This window comes from Poromitra crassiceps, assembly GCF_964638095.1.
Source record: "Poromitra crassiceps genome assembly, chromosome: 30".
Taxonomy (NCBI): Eukaryota; Metazoa; Chordata; class Actinopteri; order Beryciformes; family Melamphaidae; genus Poromitra; species Poromitra crassiceps.
Window position 1 is genome coordinate 9,557,610 of NC_139652.1, and position 15,168 is coordinate 9,572,777.

The window sequence follows — 15,168 nt, forward strand, 5'->3', positions numbered from 1 at the left end:
CGCCTTGGAGAGGTCGAGGTGCGCTGCCTTTACGCGCACCTCGGAAGCTCGCCGACTTCCGCGGTCAGACGTCGTAAAGCGTTTTATGATCTTGTTACAGAAGTATGTTTGGTAGTTGTAGATTTGTATATTTTTAAGGCATGCTTTTAATTCATCTGTGTAGTTGCATAGAATAAACAATTGTATTTATTTATTATAGATATATATAGCCTATATATTTATTTATTTATTTTTTATTATTTTTTACCACCAGTTGACATGCGTTTCAACGGCACATCTTGGGTGTGAGTAAAGTCCAATTTGGATTTTCCAAGTTGATTTATTTAACACTTCGTTAATGTGCGTTAAACTAATTATGTTGGGATTTCCGACAGCACGTGAAGGCAACAACTGTCTACCGCTAGGAGGCGCGTTTATTCTGGGTTGTAGCCTACACTTCATGGTCTATGGGTTGTACAGTCTCTCTCTTCTCTCTCTCTCTCTCTCTCTCTCTCTCTCTCTCTCTCTCTCTCTCTCTCTCTCTCTCTCTCTCTCTCTCTCTCTCTCTCTCTCTCTCTCTCTCTCTCTCTCTCTTAGAATCTCTTGCCATATTCTAACCTGTTATCCTAAAATAGACTGCACAAGGTCTTATAGTTTGCATGTTTTAGAATTTCTACAGGTCTGCACAGCGTGCACAGCGTGCTACATTCAGGGTGTATGGGAAAGACGGAAGACGTGCGAGTTTCTCACTTAAAAATAGGATGCTGTGCTGTTGATAATGTGCAGTAAATAGGCTATGGCCACTGCTTGAATGAAATGTAATTTCTCGTCAGCTTGCAGGTTGTAAATACTAGGGCCTACTTGAAATAGTTTGACAGTGGATCTTTGACCTTGACCTTATAGTATAGGCTAGTGTGCTAAAGTGGAAAAAGTCGACACAGCCAACTTCAATCATTGCCAATTTCAATCATTGCGTTTGGGCATTCTGTGTTTGCGCCATCTCAATCATATCACGTGAGTGCAACAGTCTGTGTGACGCAGTATGTGAACCCTGTATTGTATTCAGTCAGTGACCCCCAGAGGTGTACGACTGGGAATACTGAGGCGTGGCTCCCCAGCAATGCGCCTGATTGGAGGCTGAATGTTAGGTGTTTGAATGTGGTACCTTGGAGAGCGGCGGGGAACGCTCACTCAGCACCGAGTCCCGCTGCAGAGCAATGCCTCGTTTTACCGTGCACATCCGAGATGAGTGGCTGGCAGTGCCCTGTCGAGACACCACCAAGAGCATCCAGTGGCTTGGATACGAGGCTCTCAAGCGTTACGTCAAGAACAAACCAGACAACGGCGGCATCGGAGCTGTGAAAGACATCATTTTTGTTGCGCGCAGGTGCCAGGGTTTGGGTTTGTTGGACGCGGACGACACCATCGACGATGTTCTCGAGGATAATGACTTTGTCGAGCTTGGTAATGACCTCATACCTGAAGTGAAAACATACATTCAGTTTGTTTATCCGTCGCATTTGTGGGGATAGTGGAGATGTTTTATCAGCCGTGCGTAATTGTGCGTAATTGTGCTTTGTCACTAAACTCCCCAGGAACAAACATGAGGGATAAAATGTAATCTTCAACTAACCCTATGAGACTTGTGCAATCTTTCTTATTATCCTCTATTTCCAGCTATTGAAGGGGACACCATGTCTCCCGACTTCATCCCCTACCAGCCTGGAGTTTCTCATCTGTATCCTTTTGATTATAGTTGTTAGTATGAACAAACTGCAGTGGGTAGTATCTAATTAAATTAATTAATTCAATTGATCACTTTGGTTATGTTAACACATCACTGTTCAGTAGTGGTTATGGTTAACATTGGCTTCTAAAAGTATAAACTAAATGGACGTGTTATTATTATTGTTTAATTGTCATTCAACCATTATAATCTCAGAAGTTATGCCAAACTGTATTTGCTGATTATTATCCTTAAACTGTCAAATAGTACTGCAGCATACAAAGAACCTGAAGATGTGAGTATTACAGATTTCTAGCATTGTCTTTTCAAACTGGAACATATTTGTATTGCAACTTTGTGCAACACGTCTGCCTGCCTGTGCAGTATCTTTCCTTGGATGGCAACAGCCTAACATCGACAGATCTGGTCAATCTAGGCAGAGGACTCTACAAGATAAAGGTGATGATCAACGCATTCTGTTTTTTTTTGTCATGGCTGGGCGCCTATGCTAATCGTTGACTTAACATGACCATGCCCTTTACCAACATTTCCAGCTGACTCCAGTGGCAGAAACCAAAGTTGTGCAATCCAGAGAGCTTTTGGACACCATTGTCAAAGAAAACAAAGGTTAAAATAAATTTAAGAGTCATATTTACCCTTTACAAACATTACCCCATCTGTGAGGTAAGATATTGATCTCAGTGTTAGTTATTACTACTAACTACTGCATCTCAGAACTCTTAACTTTGCTCTCAAATTCAATGCTCTGTCTCTCGATCTCTGTCTTTCTCCAGTTGTCTATGGAATCACAACAGGTTTTGGCAAATTTGCCCGAACTGTCATTCCTGTCAGCAAACTCAAGTACAGACTATCTCTCTTTCTTTTTTCACCTGTATATTTTCTGTTGAGAGAATGCAGCAGCGTTCATTTGATGATTACATGTACTTTCTGTCCCACAGGGAGCTGCAGGAAAACCTGGTGCGGTCACACTCCGCAGGTACTGATCCTTTCCCACCGTCAATGATCTCTGTAATCAATCAATCGTTACTTCCTCGAACTGCATGTCAGGCAGTTAAACAACAACTTGAGTGTTCCTGACAAAGTGTTAAAGGAACACTCTGCCCATTTTCAACCAGCTTTGTATCATTAGAACATCAGTAGTATATCAGAAAACTGTAAACTGTTTTGAAGTCTGTCATTTAATTTGACAGTTATTGAGTGTTAAAGTGTGGACCAGTGACATCACTGGTCCACACTAACTCAAATTAATAACTCATTAACTCAAATCAACTCTCAATAACTGTCAAACTAGATGAATGGTGAATAGTTTGACAGTTATTGAGAGTTGATTTGAGTTAATTAGTTATTAATTTGAGTTAGTGTGGACCAGTGATGTCACTGGTCCACACTTTAACACTCAATAACTGTCAAATTAAATGACAGACTTCAAAACAGTTTACAGTTTTCTGATATACTACTGATGTTCTAATGATACAAAGCTGGTTGAAAATGGGCAGAGTGTTCCTTTAAGGGGCTTTGCTGTGTTTATGCCAATGTTGTGGTGTGTAGGTGTGGGGAACCCGCTCAGCCCAGAGAGAACCCGTATGCTGCTGGCTCTGAGGATCAATGTTCTGGCCAAAGGGTACAGCGGAATCTCTCCGGAAACTCTGCACGCCATGATCCAGGCCTTCAATGGTAGGCCCCAGTTGGCCCCACGCAGCGTCAACCTCGCTTTACCTTAGCTGACCTGGTTTATCAGCTTCAGCTGACTCGAACGCTGCTGATAGTGTTCTTCAGGGATCAGTGTGGGGCAGGGGATTCTCACATGTTCATTTAAGCAATATAGCATGAGAGCTAGTGTGTTGTGGCAAATATATCCCGCTGATCAGTTGTTATCCCACTCGGCCTGCGGCCTCGTGGGATAACAACTGATCAGCGGGATATATGCCACAACACACGCTGCTCGAGTGCTATATTGCTTTTATAAAACGGTTTCCAAGTATGATAATATAAATATAATAATAATACTATAAGTCCGACTGGCATGGTATTCTGATAGAGTCAGTTGAAACACTACTGTAAGGCGGGACCTCTAGCAAGAAGATAGACGTGCGGGTGATTTGATTGGATCGTTCTGGAGACTGAAGTTGACATTGGCCAATCCTGGCGCTTGCTGAGAAGCTGAGAGCTTTCTGGAAAGCCCGACAGGCAGCTCGAGCGCAGCGCTGCATTCTCAGCGCTTGCTGAGAAGCTGAGTGCTTTCTGCAAAGCCCGACACCAACTAACGTTACGGGGTTAAATGCGGGGTTAAATGCGGGGTTAACAGCCTTTTTTTTGCAAAGAAGACATTAGCCCGCATCTATTCTTGTACAAAACATAATTTTCTGCGAAGTATTAGTAAAGTTATAAGCGAAGATCGATTCACAAGGATCTGACAGCTGTCTCCGCCATTTGTTTTTTTTGAGGTAACCAAAGGCTTTTAGTAAGAGAGTTGCCATGGCAACCAATAACCCATGGCCATGGGTTATTGAAGTGGGTTATTGGATTTATACAATGGCTGTGAACCAATCAGATTGCTTGATTTGAGAGAGCCGTTTTATAAATATATATATACTACTCATATGTCTGATCTTCATCTCAAATGTATTTTGCCCTTGCAGCATCTTGCCTCTCCTTTGTCCCAGAGAAGGGAACAGTGGGTGCTAGTGGAGACCTGGCCCCCCTCTCTCACCTGGCCCTGGGGCTGATGGGAGAGGGTAAAATGTGGTCTCCCAAGAGTGGATGGGCAGACGCCAAATATGTAAGATCTTTAAGAGAGCTGTCACAGTAACGATTCCATGAGTGGACGATAACACCTTGCACAATGCTGCAGACATTTGACGGGTGCTTATGAGAGTGATGGGTTGCAAGGTCCATTAGGAAAACATGTTTGTTTTTTGATGACCCTTGACCTTTTACATGTTTTCCTCTCCTTTCATCTCCGGCCAGGTCCTGGAGGCACATGGACTGAAGCCTATATCACTGAGGCCTAAAGAGGTAATACTTCAAAACACAGCGGTACTCTCTTACGCTCGATTGGCCCGAGCTGGACAAACCCGCCCAGAACTCACTGGGAACGCACTGTTAACTCACACTGGCCTTTTCCAGGTGCAGAAGTTAGGAGAACAAGTGCAGTGTTAACGTTTTTACAGTGTAAATCTACAACATGGCATCATAGACACACCACCGCCGTCACATGCGCTTAACAAAGCAGCCAGCGTTCTCCCAGCAGCTGCGGGAATTGGAAATTGCTCTGCCCCCTGTCACAGCTCCATCTCCCCCGTCCCAGGGCCTCGCTCTGATCAACGGCACCCAGATGATCACCTCTCTGGGGGCGGAGGCTGTGGAGCGAGCGCAGGCCATCGCCCGGCAGGCTGACATCATTGCTGCTCTCACCCTGGAGGTGCTGAAGGGAACCACCAAGGCCTTCGACAGTGGTGAGGAGCACCGAGCAGGGTGATTTGACCTCCGAAACCATGACTTAAGACTGTCAGTTTCCCATGACTCACTTACTGTATCTGTCCCATCCTCCCTCGTTTCCTGTCCTCCTCCCGTCCAGACATCCACAGACTGCGGCCCCACCCAGGGCAGATAGAGGTGGCCCTGCGCTTCCGCTCCTTACTGGACTCCGATCATCATTCCTCACAGATAGCAGGTCAGTGGGCAGATCCAGATGCAACGCAGACGAAATATGGAACATGACATAATAATCGTACGTACTTCATTGTTATTATTATACACAAGTAGGGATGTAACAGGATCCTGTTTTAAGGTATACCGTGCTATCAAGCGAGCACGAGTATCAACCGTAAGCCTTCCCCTGTAATACCGTGCCCACGATATGTTGGGCAATATGCACAGCGCCACACGCCACTACAAATAAGTTCATAACGGAGGACCTTTGTTTACACATTCTCATATTAGTTTCAGTTCAATAAAGCAATATTTTTTCTTCAAAGCAAAATACGTTTTGTTTATTCGATGGGCCATAATACATTTAACCCTAGAACACTAACGTCGGGTGATTTTCACCCGGACAATTGAATTCACATGATTTTCATTGTCTTGCTGCTCTCTGAGGTGGGCGGGTCCTTAGGTACCTTCAGGATGCTCACTGATGTCATTGAATGTAGGTTTGTTTCCGTGCTCCCATTCATGGTTTTTTCTACCGGCTACGTGTTCGGGTGATTTTCACCCGACGTTAGTGATAGAGGGTAAAATATCTTCGGGTTAGTTACAATGGTATTGTGGTGACCTTTTTTTTTTTTTCACCACACAAGTCCCATTAATGGGTGGACCGAAGGAGAAGTTGGGAGCTCCTGTTTTTTTTGGGGGGGGGGATTTTTTTATAAGGATTACCTCATTTTTCCCGAATTTGACATATTTTTATAGTGTCCCCCATAATACACTTTTTTGTGTTTTTTGTGATATTTCACATTTAAAAACAAAAGAAGAGTACCTCAATTTGCCATGCATTGTTGTACTTTAAGATATTTTGATGAGAAGTATGTTTTATGGGGTATATTGCATCGGGTGAAATACACCCGACGTTAGTGATGGTGTGACTTTAAATCACGTTGGTGTTCTAGGGTTAATCAAAAAGGGGGGGGGGGGGGTACGGTGGGGGGGTACGGTGGTGCAGTGGTAAGCGCTGTCGCCTCACAGCTCAAAGGTCCTGGGTTCGATTCCCACCTGGGACGCTGTGAACGCTGAAGGAATGCGTGCCCGTCCGCATGTCCTCGAGTGCCCACCGCCCGGGTGGGGTCGTCAAAAGGGCCTTTCTGTGTGGAGTTTGCATGTTCTCCCCGTGCCTCCCGGGGGTTTCCTTCATATAAGAACCCCCTTCACCAAAACATGCAATATCCTGGTTGCTGATGTGGTTCCTCCTCTGGTCGTTAAGGGCGCCTGTTCGGAGGGAGGGGAACTGGTTGGAATAGCGTGAACCTCCCACGTGCTATGTCCTACCGGTGAAGCTTCCTCTGTCAGGTGAAAAGAAGCGGCTGGCTAACTGCCCATGTCTCGGAGGAAGCATGGAGCCAGTTTCGGCTCTCCCCAGATCGGCAGAGGGTGGAGCAGCAACCAGGATAAATAAATTGGAGTTAGCACTAATGGGGCATAAAAATGGGATACAAAATCGTGGGAAAAAATATAGAAAAAAAACAAAAGGGAGGGGTGGGTAATACAGTGAAATACCGTATACCATGATATTTTGTTAGATACTGTAACATACTGTGAAACTTCATAAGGTTACATTCAGTATCATAGACACACGCTCAGTAATATTATGCCTCTAACGCACCCTCAATGTTTAGTACTTAATTTGAGTCATCTTGTGTGTGTGTGTGTGTGTGTGTGTGTGTGTGTGTGTGTGTGTGTGTGTGTGTGTGCCTTCCCAGAGAGCCACCGGTTCTGTGATAGAGTCCAGGATGCTTACACCATGCGATGCTGTCCTCAGGTAAAGCTCTTGTGATCTGTCCCAGACAGTCCTCAAGCACACTTCTCCACTATCTTTACATTATTCAGTCAGTATGTTTCAATATTATTCAGCCGTTGTCAGCATGGTCTTCCCTCTCCATCTACAGGTTCACGGTGTCGCCAATGACACAATCAAATTTGTCCAGAACATCATCAACACAGAAATCAACAGTGCCACTGACAACCCTGTATCCTTTACACAGCAACTGATATACTGCCGTTATTGTAATTGGGTTCAAACACAAATTCTTGGTTCTGCCACATATTTGATGTTGGATTTTGTGCTGGTCATATATCATTATTTTCTTGATGGCTATTATGTAAGATGGTGTTTGCTGAGAGAGGAGAGACTATTTCAGGAGGGAACTTCCATGGAGAATACCCAGCTAAGGTATATACAACAGCTGTTTGTATGTTTTTGACTTTCCAAAGTTAACAGAATATTTGGGGTATTTTACATCGATTTTGTTCCTCTCTCTCACTCCTGTAATTGCCCTGTCGTCTGTTCAGGCTCTGGACTTCTTAGCCATTGGAGTCCATGAGCTGGCCTCCATCAGTGAGAGGAGGATAGAGAGGCTGTGTAACCCATCGCTCAGCGAGCTGCCTGCCTTCCTCGTCAACGAGGGAGGACTCAACTCAGGCTTCATGATCGCCCACTGCACCGCTGCTTCCTTGGGTCGGTGTGCAAAGTCTTCAGCACATATCACTCCATCCCATTCATGTATTCATACATATCTGAACAGAGAAACATTTATTCCAAAATTGGATATCCACAAAAAAGAGCATTTATTTATTTGTTTCTGACTCTGGGAAAGTGGAAAAAAACGGTAAAATTCCCCAAAACTACTATATCTGAACTATATCTTTAACGGAATCACGATCTCCTTTTGATAACTGATGTAATATGTTTTCACTTGCATTCACTGAGCCTCCCCTGAAACTGCTTGGAGCCTCCTGGGGAGGCCCACCTCCCACCTCCCACCTTGAAAACATCTGACTTAGGCTCTTGTATGGGGAATAGAGCAAGCCAATCAGAGCCATGGATAGCGGCGCTCTGTCATCCGGCAACACACAGTCAAAGTATTTCAACGTGAAAACAAGCATCAGCACCTGAGAGCAGAACACCTGTCTATTTCGCTGTGGTTCTGAAATGACTGCTGACTTTAACATGTTTAATGTTGATGAATGTAAGCATATCATTTTGCTACTGACTTTTTTTTAAGCCGGGGGGGGGGGGGGGGTGGCTTTGTCTTTGGAGGGCATATATATTGCAGATGGCACCACTTTAAATCTAATGTGTGTTCTTGTTTGAACACAGGCGTATTTCTGGGGCGGCAATTTGAGTCATGTCTCTGCCCAGTACGTTGTTGGCGAGCCTGCTGTCTCCACGGGCACTTCTACCCCAGGGGGGCCCCAGTGCAACCGCACTGCCTGCCCTGCACTGTCTCTATATTTACGCCCCCGCCCAGCAGCCACCACGCACATCCCCCCTAGCCACTCCCCCTACCCATCCCTTGAATCCTGACTCGCTACCACCTTCCTATCCCTAGCTTATGGCCCCTCCCCCCCCCACCACCACCACCACGACCATCCACATCCCCATAGTCACTCTGTAAAGCACTTTGTGACCAGTGTTGGGGGTAACTCATTACAAAAGTAACATATTACATGTAATATATTACTTTTAGCAGTAACTCAGTAATATAACTTATTACCAATGGGATTTCAGTAATATTATAGCAGTTACTTTGTCAAATAACAAGTTACAAATTGAGTTACTTTATTTATTTATTATCAAAGCACATTTAAATAAAGATACAATCATTTCCTAATCAAATTGTGTATTTTTAAGCAATTAACCATAAATAGATTACAGTAACAAAGGAAAAGGATAGCATTTAGAATTTCGGGCCATTTACACTGACTTCAAGACAGTTTAATTTATTATTCGGGATGGTTGAGTGGCGGCGATGTCATTCTGATACTGCTGTTATTTTGGTTAAAGTAATGCAAAAGTAGTGTAATAAGTAACGAGTTACTCTACACAGAAAGTAATATTGTAAAGTAACATATTACTTTTAAATGAAAGTAACTAGTAATATGTAGTATATTACATTTTGAAAGTAACTTGCCCAACACTGTTTGTGACTAACCTCTTTGCTGAAATTGCTTTATATATATTTGACTGGGATAACTTGACTTGACTCAAATCACTTGTTTTGTACCGCGTCTAGTTTCAGAGAATAAAGTTCTGTGCCACCCGTCTTCAGTGGACTCCTTGTCCACCAGTGCAGCCACAGAGGACCATGTGTCCATGGGTGGCTGGGCAGCCAGGAAGGCCCTGAGGGTGGTGGAGCATGTGGAGCAAGGTGAGACCCTTTTCAAAAATATATATAGTTAGTTGAATTTTAATAATTAAAGAGGTCTGTTCACTGCCACAGGGCTCACACTAATTGAAACTAATAGCTCATGCTAATAGGGGAATGAAAATGATAAATTAATTAACAGGTGGACGCAGTGATTAGGTTTTACATATTTGATTCAATCTGTTATGTTTTTGTGATTAGGCAGGACTCCAGTGAAGTTATTTCCTTAGGTACAAAATACATAAGTTTGTGGGTCAACAAAATAACAGAAACACCGCATAACAAATTACTGACTTACGGTAATAATTGAAGGGCAATTAACAAATGCTGCTTCAGATGTAAGTTACCGTATATTAACATGAGACAACAAACAGTGTTCCAATGGGGCTAAATAATCATCATCAATAGCATCAGTCACAAACATGTTTTAATGAGGAATAAAGGTGAACAGTGTTGAAAATTATGAACAGACATGGATATTGCATTAGAAAACAAGTTAGTTAGAATTGAACTACATCACTATGCATTTTAATCCAAATCGAATTGCTGTTGTGTGATCAGTTCTTGCTATAGAGCTGCTGGCAGCCTGTCAGGGCATTGAGTTCCTCCGCCCACTTCGTACCACCACACCATTGGAGAAGGTCTATGACCTTGTGCGCAGCGTGGTCAAGTAAGTCAAACAGATGTGGAGAAGGTACACACATTTCAGTCCAATTTTGTACAGGGTCGTTAATATTTAGCCACTGTTCCAGGAACTCTTTCTCTCTTCTCTGCCATTGACAGGCCGTGGATTAAGGATAGATTCATGTCTCCTGATATTGAGGCCGTTCATCGTCTCCTACTTGACCAGAAGGCAAGTGCCAATTCTTTCCTTCCCTTTGAAACATTTATTTTGAGCTTTTTCCAATGTACTGTATAAGCATACAGGAATGCAATAAAGAAGATGTTAAACAAACCAAAAACATAACACATAGAGCAGTGTTTCTCATACTATTTCACGTCGAGGGCCGCTAAACTGACACAAATTAGACCACAGACCCCCATTTGATAAGATTTTGTCCCAGGGTCCCCCATCTGATAAGACTTTTGCTTTTAGATGTTTTATTACAGAAAGTATATGAAACCCTAGCCCCTATCAGAACTGTTTTTCGGGCATATGACATCATCTCCCCTCCACAGTCCCTTCCCCGCCACTAGACTCTCTTGCTGCTAAAACTCCCAAGCAGTCGAAATCAGTCTGTGGCAGGGTTTGAAACCTCGATGCTGCGAATAAATAACTTTAATATCTACCAATCCTTCAGTGTTGTGCTATAGACCGTTCTCACGGGGGCCATTTTGTGTGGAAAAGGCAGGGTAAACACAGGTGCAAGCAAAACACTAATGAGGTTAACTAGTTTCCAACTTCCATGATTGTAATTTGGAAACCCTCATTAGTGTTTTGCTTGCACCTGTGTTTATTCTGCCTTTTCGACACAAAATGGCCGCCGTGAAAAGGGTCTATAGTGCTCAGCCATCATAGCACTCCACAGCGCCCCTCTGGTCGGAAGCACACTGCAAAAAAATAATATAACCAGCACAGAATTCTGATAAAAAGAGGCACTTATTAGCAGCATCGAGGTTTCAAACCTTTGGTAGGTGGCTTTGAAATGTTTCTGTGACACTTGTAAATACGTTCGTATCTCTGATTTTGACTGCTTAGGAGTTTCAGCGGCGTGAGAGTCTACCGTCGGGCAAGGGACTGTGGAGGGGAGATGACCACGTCATATGCCCGAAAAACAGTTCTGAAAGGGGGCTAATGAAACCCATGACCAAAATAGTCATACATTTTGTCACTGTGTGCTTATGTATGGAATTATAGTGAAAATAAATGATCCCCCTTTTTGCTGGGGAAGCCCCTCAAGGCCCCCTGGGGGTCCCCGGATCCCATTTTGAGTACCACAGACAAATAGACAGGCCCCACCCACACACTTCCACCTCGCCACCCCAACACTAGTCTCGCAGTGCCAGCCATCTCCGTCGCTGGAAGCTTGCTGACGTCGACGGTGGGTCTGACTAAAGACCACAGATCTAAATTTGTACTGAAGTCAGAGGAAACCAGATCAGGGGATGACCAGTGAATGAGCAATGCTAAATAAATGGCAAAGTAGATTAGATTGTGATAAACAAATTAAATAGTCATCAGGGAACATACACGTCATCACAAAGTTATGGTAAATAGTTACGGTGACTGTCAAAATGTGTCCATATTAATAGTGCATATTATCAGTGTACAATGCATCTGTAAACTCCATAAGAATACATTGCAATAATAATAATAATAATAATAATAATAATAATAATAATAATAAAATAAAATAATAAAATAAATTGAAAAAAATATGACAATGTGTTATGTTATCTTCCATCTCAGGTGTGGAACGTGGCCAAGCCTTACATTGATAAGTATCAGACAGAGTACATCCCAGAGTCCCGTCCCGTCTCCCCGACTGCCTTCTCTCTGGAGGCCCCAGCGTCACCAAGAAAGCGAGTTCGTCATGAGTGAATCCCATGCATGTGTTCTTCATGATAACTGACCAATCATGTCATGTCTTAAGGCTTTTGTGCTTTTCATTAAGAAATGATGGGCTATTTGAGGGCTATTTTGACCCTCATTTTGATCTCTTTTATTAAAGTTTCTGACCACTGAGAACATGCATGACTGCTGTATTTAGCTCAACTTTTGTTGGCCTCTTAAAATGTCCCAGCTTAACTTTTTTAAATGCCTTATTACTACCTCAGCCAATGTTCCATTTTCATATCAGATATAACACAAACACTACTCTGATGTACTCTGGTGTAATTGTGTGAACTCATTCATGATTGCCATCAAAGTAATGCCAATTTAAACAACACAATAAAACTTTTTTAAGCTGCATTCTTTTATCATTTACATGGTGATGTAAGAACAATTTGTTGCTGAGTTTCAACAACACTATAGCGCTATAATAACACTATAACTTTCCTATAGGGGCTTAGAGCATGTTTGTGATGCTCAGAAGTGAGTTGACTGTTGTACTTTAATCTATTCATTATTATTCACTATAATATTATAGTGATATATAATATAAATTTCCCATAGGAAACCCAAAGTGACACAGGATCACCACTCACACGCCATTTCCCTTGTGTTGCGGTATTTTATACCACTTCATTAAAAAGACACAACTTATATATTGTATTGTTTCTAATAGGACACAACACTGAAATCTTACTTTCTTTTGTAATTAGGAGGCTCCATCCACTGCATTGCACTTTTATTGCTTTCAGCCTCAGGCCCTTTTTGTGTTGAATATTCCTAACCGCTTTGAACACAGAAACAATTTTGGTATTTATTTGTAAGAAAACATTTAAACCAGTTTTACCTAAATATCAGGAAATAAAACCCAAAGCGGGTATAAAGTAATCGGTAACGCTTTAGAATACAGCCCGCAAATAAGCATGTAGTTAGAGTATAACAACGGGGTTTAGGGCTGTAGTTATAGTCTAACTACGGGGTTTAAGGAGTGAATTATAAGATCTGTACTTATAGTCTAACTACGGGGTTTAAGGAGTGTAGTTATAGTATAACAACGGGGTTTAAGGAGTGTAGTTATGGTATAACAACGGGGTTTAAGGAGTGTAGTTATAGTCTAACAACAGGGTTTAAGGAGTGTAGTTAGAGTATAACAACGGGGTTTAAGGAGTGTAGTTAGAGTATAACAACGGGGTTTAAGGAGTGAAAAAATACTTTAACTAGAGGGTAACAAGATCTGTACTTATAGTCTAACTACGGGGTCGCGGGCTGTATTATGAAGCAGGGGACAAATGTTTGTACTTATAGGCTAATTACGGGGTACCACACTGTACTTACAGGGTAACTACGGGGTTTAAGGAGTGTAGTTAGAGTATAACAACAGGGTTTAAGGAGTCTAGTTAGAGTATAACAACGGGGTTTAAGGAGTCTAGTTAGAGTCTAACTAGACTCCTTAAACCCCGTTGTTATACTCTTAACTACACTCCTTAAACCCCGTTGTTATACTCTAACTAGACTCCTTAAACCCCGTTGTTATACTCTAACTACACTCCTTAAACCCCATTGTTATACTCTAACTACACTCCTTAAACCCCATTGTTATACTCTAACTAGACTCCTTAAACCCCGTTGTTATACTCTAACTACACTCCTTAAACCCCATTGTTATACTCTAACTAGACTCCTTAAACCCCGTTGTTATACTCTAACTACACTCCTTAAACCCCATTGTTATACTCTAACTAGACTCCTTAAACCCCGTCGTTATACTCTAACTACACTCCTTAAACCCCATTGTTATACTCTAACTAGACTCCTTAAACCCCGTTGTTATACTCTAACTACACTCCTTAAACCCCGTTGTTATACTCTAACTACACTCCTTAAACCCCGTTGTTATACTCTAACTACACTCCTTAAACCCCGTTGTTATACCATAACTACACTCCTTAAACCCCGTTGTTATACTATAACTACACTTCTTAAACCCCGTTGTTATACTCTAACTAGACTCCTTAAACCCCGTTGTTATACTCTAACTACACTCCTTAAACCCCGTTGTTATACCATAACTACACTCCTTAAACCCCGTTGTTATACTCTAACTACACTCCTTAAACCCCGTTATTATACTCTAACTACACTCCTTAAACCCCGTTGTTATACTCTAACTAGACTCCTTAAACCCCGTTGTTATACTCTAACTACACTCCTTAAACCCCATTGTTATACTCTAACTACACTCCTTAAACCCCGTTGTTATACTCTAACTACACTCCTTAAACCCGTTGTTATACTCTAACTACACTCCTTAAACCCGTTGTTATACTCTAACTACACTCCTTAAACCCCGTTGTTATACTCTAACTACACTCCTTAAACCCCGTTGTTATACTCTAACTACACTCCTTAAACCCCGTTGTTATACTCTAACTACACTCCTTAAACCCGTTGTTATACTCTAACTACACTCCTTAAACCCCGTTGTTATACTCTAACTACACTCCTTAAACCCGTTGTTATACCATAACTACACTCCTTAAACCCGTTGTTATACTCTAACTACACTCCTTAAACCCGTTGTTATACTCTAACTACACTCCTTAAACCCGTTGTTATACCATAACTACACTCCTTAAACCCCGTTGTTATACTCTAACTACACTCCTTAAACCCCGTTGTTATACTCTAACTACACTCCTTAAACCCCGTTGTTATACTCTAACTACACTCCTTAAACCCCGTTGTTATACTCTAACTACACTCCTTAAACCCTGTTGTTATACTCTAACTACACTCCTTAAACCCCGTTGTTATACTCTAACTACACTCCTTAAACCCCGTTGTTATACTCTAACTAGACTCCTTAAACCCCGTTGTTATACTCTAACTACACTTCTTAAACCCCGTTGTTATACTCTAACTAGACTCCTTAAACCCCGTTGTTATACTCTAACTACACTCCTTAAACCCCGTTGTTATACTCTAACTACACTCCTTAAACCCCGTTGTTATACCATAACTACACTCCT

The 15,168-nt window shown here is 42.3% G+C and overlaps 1 protein-coding gene across 1 annotated transcript; it reads left to right on the plus strand.

Annotated features, from left to right (window-relative positions):
* Window positions 1–1,196: 1,196 nt before the first annotated feature.
* On the plus strand, window positions 1,197–12,127 carry hal (histidine ammonia-lyase; the record flags this gene model as incomplete). Its single annotated transcript, XM_083663321.1, has 20 exons — window positions 1,197–1,443; window positions 1,657–1,717; window positions 1,973–2,000; window positions 2,090–2,164; window positions 2,260–2,332; window positions 2,500–2,566; window positions 2,665–2,702; window positions 3,275–3,400; window positions 4,366–4,505; window positions 4,694–4,741; window positions 5,034–5,181; window positions 5,304–5,399; window positions 7,141–7,199; window positions 7,327–7,407; window positions 7,545–7,610; window positions 7,730–7,895; window positions 9,454–9,588; window positions 10,147–10,255; window positions 10,369–10,438; window positions 11,996–12,127. 20 exons carry the CDS (start codon window positions 1,197–1,199, stop codon window positions 12,125–12,127), a joined length of 1,965 nt encoding a protein of 654 aa, XP_083519447.1.
* Window positions 12,128–15,168: the final 3,041 nt, after the last annotated feature.